The sequence below is a fragment of the Triticum aestivum genome, chromosome 7B, assembly GCF_018294505.1.
Source record: "Triticum aestivum cultivar Chinese Spring chromosome 7B, IWGSC CS RefSeq v2.1, whole genome shotgun sequence".
NCBI lineage: Eukaryota > Viridiplantae > Streptophyta > Magnoliopsida > Poales > Poaceae > Triticum > Triticum aestivum.
The window spans coordinates 743,327,583-743,333,045 of NC_057813.1; the positions used below are offsets into that span (position 1 = coordinate 743,327,583).

At 39.0% G+C, this 5,463-nt stretch overlaps 1 protein-coding gene across 1 annotated transcript in view; it reads left to right on the top strand.

The window, feature by feature from the left end:
- The first annotated feature begins 495 nt into the window (after positions 1 to 495).
- Positions 496 to 5,463, top strand: part of LOC123158712 (MADS-box transcription factor 23-like) — a 6,673-nt gene continuing 1,705 nt past the window's right edge. Inside the window, exons 1-3 of the mRNA XM_044576602.1 lie at positions 496 to 787; positions 4,251 to 4,326; positions 5,034 to 5,095. Coding sequence (XP_044432537.1) covers positions 606 to 787; positions 4,251 to 4,326; positions 5,034 to 5,095 — 320 coding nt within the window. The 5' untranslated portion in view covers positions 496 to 605. The remainder of the gene's footprint in view (positions 788 to 4,250; positions 4,327 to 5,033; positions 5,096 to 5,463) is intronic.

The window sequence follows — 5,463 nt, forward strand, 5'->3', positions numbered from 1 at the left end:
AAACATTACATCGGAGTCAAAGATATAGTATTACCCTACAGAAGTGGATACTTTCTTGTTTCACCCCTGCTAGATCCTGCATATACCTTATCAAGCTTCTTTTGCAGTTCTCTACATGCCATAGCCGTCCGTACAATATTTTAACGCATATAATAATATAGCATATGTCAGACATGTTGATCCAGATCTAACCTTTTATATTGTCTTTGTACTCGTCCGGAATCTTTTGCTTGTCCAGTAGAAAATGCAAAGTGGGAGCTAGCATGCCTACTTACAATGACGAGATAAAAGGAACTCAATAAACAGAAACGCCATCCAGACATCTGTTTTGTAAAAGGAGTAGGTCATGGCTAGTAGAAGAGGTAGTAGGTCCGTGCATGCGCGGGTTAGTTGTCATGGCACCAAGCGGTCATGGGGTATAATACTAGCTATAGGTACCAGTACATTCCAAACCAAACCACTCTTCTCCATACCGCTACTACCTCTCCCCTTTTCTCTCTCTCTCACCTAGTACGCAGGTAGATAGGCAAGATCTCTGGTCAGACGCCCGCCCGCGTGTTTGCTGCGACTTCACGAAGGCATGATCTGAGATTCACGAAGGCGTGATGGTCCGCGGAAAGGCCGTGATCGAGAAGATCGAAAACCAGACAAGCCGACAGGTGACCTTCTCCAAGAGGAAGAGCGGATTGTTCAAGAAGGGCAAGGAACTGGGCGTTCTCTGTGATGCCCAGGTAGGGATCTTCATCTTCTCCAACACCGGACGCCTCTATGAGTACTCCAATTCCGGGTATGTGCACATATCTGCTTTCTCTTGTTCTCGCATATGGATTGATAATTATTCTGTGAATCTAATAGCAACATACAGATATTTTTTCAATTCATGTATTCAATCCGTTTAATTTTCCCTCTTACTGTTGAGTGCGTGCATCCATATGGTGGTCAAATTTTTGGAGATACAACATCTCTCTCTCTCTCTCTCTCTCTCTCTCTCTCTCTCTCTCTCTCTCTCTCTCTCTCTCTCTCTCTCTCTCTCTCTCTCTCTCGTGTGCAAATCCCAGTAAGCAGATCTTGGAAATCAACACACCTGGAAGTTTAATCAACTGGCAAGTTCATTTATGTCCATGCCGTCAAGTTCCTAGCCTTAATTCATTTCATATGAGATATGAGCTGCAGGTCTTTGCAGTATATAAATCCTCCGGAACAGTTCACATTCGACCTCGGTTAAGCATACTATTTCGAGTATACTTTTTTTGGGGGGGGGTGGGGGAGGGGGTGTTATTTCTGCATGCATGAGAGCACTGTGATCTATGACTTCTCCATGTTCACCACTCAAACCGTGAAATGCTGAAGAACACTGTGTTAATTGGAGCTTCAACTTCTTCCATTGAAATACAAAAACTTGTCTTGGTAAAAGTAAACAATATATATTGATCCACTACTGTCTCCTCCAACATATATATATTCAGGCAAGCAACATAGAGTATCTCAAAGATCAGACAAATGCAACTAGCTATACTGTCAACTGTCTTGTTTGTCTTGACATCATATTACGGTGCTAGGATGGCTTCCGCAGTTGCGAACATGAAAGAAAAATATATAATGGTAGAAGATACAGTCCCAAAATGAAAAAGCAAATACACTTAACCTAAAGAATATGCCAAATCTGTTTTCTTTAGCACAGGATATAAATAAATATATTTTCATTGGGTAGTACATGCAATTACAGCTTTTATTTTAACATGTTATCCATGGAAATAAATATAACCTAATTCGTTCAAGTGAAATCAAAAAATGCCTTCGCACTTTTTTCATATATAGATTCTCTGTCCGGTTCATTCCTACTACTAATGTTGTGAAATACACTAGTGTAAATAATAAGTTATTTGTAAATTAGAAAATTATGTCATACACGTGCATATATCACCATGAGTACACCAAACACATGAAAATTTGTCGCCTAACAATGAATCTTCGAGTCATTGTTCATGGTTAAGCTCGCATGTGTTAAGTATGAGCACTTGGAGATTACCCTTCATTGGTGGAAACATGACTCCACATTTGACTGGGATCAGGATGATGCATGATATGAGGAGTACTCTCTCTGTTCCAAATTATCTAAAGTCTAAGGTTTGTCATAAGTCACACTTCTTCATGTTTTGCAAAATATATATAATATATGCTTTTAGCTGTGCATAGGAGTAATACAAACTATACAATGTTGCCAAGATAGTTTTTCCGACAAAGGGTAGATTTTATTGACTCAAAATGAAGCATCAAGAGGATACACCCATCCTCTGCATAACTAGGATGCACATACCCAACACCAACAAACACACAATGAAACATGATGGCATTGAAAAAAAGTCATACAAGACCAAAATTACGCCTAGCCGGGAAATGGCCAAAAAATCCAAAGCAAGCAGAAAAACAATTGGCAAACTACATCAATGATCATATTCTCACAGACGATCTCTTGACATCACAAGGACAACGAGAACAGTTCCCCAGTAGCAACAACTTTAGGAAGGTAATGATGTACAAGCGCCACCATCACCCTATCCAACCACCGAACGCCGAATCTTAGGTTTTTCAATCTAAAGATCTAAATCCGAGCAATGACTTCAACAACGTAATGACGCAACAACATCGTTGTTGCTAGGTATAACCAACTAGGTTCATACCTAGAGCTTTTATCCTGGAGCTTGAGACTGGGTACTCGAGAAGCAGCACCAAATTGCAGTCTTCATTGTTGTCACCACCAAATCCCATGATCCAATCAGCAACATGTTACCAGGGTCTTTACGTGATGCCACTCAAGCAAAAAGAACTTGCATGCACAAGCGTGAACTCCAGCCACGACATTGCATGTGTGATGGGGATTGACGAGGGAGGAAGATCATCGGCCCCTCCAGTATCCCTATTCGAGACCCTCCAGGAATCCCGTACGGCCGTCCTTCTATATGGTCCTTACATGTGGCATAAGAACCTATGGAAAAACTTAATTAGTCATTATTTCCTTGTCCTAAGATCCAAGACCCTCCGAGCCATCGTGACCATCGCCTAACAACGCAGGAGCACATCATTAGCCTTGTATCCAAGCAGAAAAATACCATGTTGGGACACAACAAGCCACTGTTGCCACCCGCGTACCTGTAGAGACTATCATGGCCACACACATCTCACTCAAAATTCGATGTCTAGGCTAGAAATGCCATCACCGCCGTTGCACAACCATACCCTCTTCCTCATCCACCATCCATAGATTTCATGTCAAGTTGAAGGATAAGAAAGTGGGACCTCCCTCCGCCACGTTCCTCGACTAGTATCAGGGCTTAGCTCGTCCACTAGTCACTAAAAATGGCAAGGGGAATGGATGACAAGGAGGAGGTAGGAGGCTGTCGAAGCGCTGGCTAGGAAGGGAGATCGGGGTGGAAGCAGAAATTGTTCTGGTTGAAGATGATTGATTAGCCACGACTTCTTTATACTGAGCATTTATAAAGATTTCTCATGTTAGCAATTTTAAAAACTTTTTGTTGTCAATTTCAAATCGTTCATCAGAATGACGCAAAGCATATATCATGGGAAATACCTTTATTAAATATGAACTTCGATATATAACACTTTCATAAATTCCTTATGGTTAACAAGAAATTGTAGAAACACCAATTGAGTCCCTACATACTGAACTGGACAGGTTGTGGAGTAGATATTTTTATGACCCATAAAATACTTGCCAAGTAGTTGTTCAATGTATAGGAAAATGATCCTATACTATTAGGAGTATGTATATCCACATTTATACGCCATTTACATGGCTCAGTTATGCATTTTTCTCATTTTTAATACATTGCATCAATAATTACTCACACTCAAAAGTGAGTTCTATGAAAATTTTCATTTGAGTGCATATGTTCATGTAATTCGCATTTATACTATTTTTGTACATAAAATAAATATATTGTGAAAACTAAGGCTATATACCTTTTTCTTCATAGTACTATCGTGGTATCTTAGAAGAATTAATATGGAATATTGAGAATACCAACTATCTATAATAGATTCATTGATGGTGTGTATGAAATGTAGTAGTACATAAATCGAGACATATAATTTACTCACACTGACACATGTATGCCTCACTGACGGATACTCTACTCACTCGCAAGAAATTTCAGTAAGCATGACGTTATTATCTATTTTGTGTACTATTTTTTTTTTGAGATTATAGCATGGTCTCCCTTCTTTACCAGAATGAAACCCTTAATTGAAAGATACCAGGCTGTTAAAGATGGTCAAAAACTCCTGAGTGCAAGTGCTGAAGCTAAGGTATGACTTCCACCGTAGTTCTCAGTGACTTTTCATACTATCATATCTTCCAAACCATGGATTCTGTTCTTCTTCAGATATTTCATACTTTCAAGGTTGTAAATGTACATATTCAGCACCACACTATGTACGGGCATAACATGATGTTTTACCCTTTACCCATGGCTAAGTCTCCTATTGATTGTAATGGGCTCTTTTGCACCCTAGTATCATTGGGCAATAACCACCAAAACACCAACAATCATCTAATTGGAAAATGCAAGTTTAAACTCTATAGCCTAGAGGGGGGGTTTGGGAAGAAGAGGTTATGCAGGTGAGCGTGACGAGTAGGGGGTAGCATGTTACCGGGGACTTACCGCTAATTGTATGAATTAAATTTATATGTGTGGGGGTGTACTACTAGGTTATCAGGCATATGAGCCTCTTGGCACTACAGATGGGTTGCTTAATCACGTCTTGATATCTAGCTATCACATATATACGGACCTTATAAAAACCCTTGGGTGATGTTAAAATTTATTAAAAAAATACATCAATACCTATTTGACATGGTCAGTTTCACAAAAATAACATTCTATTATGATGAGGTCCATAATCATTATTCTCCATTGGCGATGACCTGTCAAAGATAGCCCAGTATTTCTAAACAATTCATATTTCGTATTCTCCAATGTGCATTAACTTTTTTTGTGAATGTACATTAACAGTTTTGGCAAGCGGAAACTGCTCGCCTGGAGCAGCAACTACGTACCTTGCAAGAGAATCATCGGTATGACTGATATACAACCAAATGTAGAACCTTGAATATGTTTGTATTCTCTCAGCTAAAAAAGGGCCAATTTCTCTTATTCTCATGGAGATACTTTAATTTTATTATTATCCTGGATTCTTGGTCTATGTATACCTTCTTTTAGTTTCTTGATGACTTGCTATATGGTTTGCATCGGTCACAAAAATACACATAACTGAGCAAAATGTATTAAAACAAAATACCATATAGTTATGTGTGTTTTCGAAACAAAGTAAAAATCTGACCTATACAAGTTGTCACCGAAAGCATGTATATAAGTAGTGCAACATCGACACCTTACATTTTAAAACATACACGTTAGTAAGATGAAATTTTGAATAGAAGTT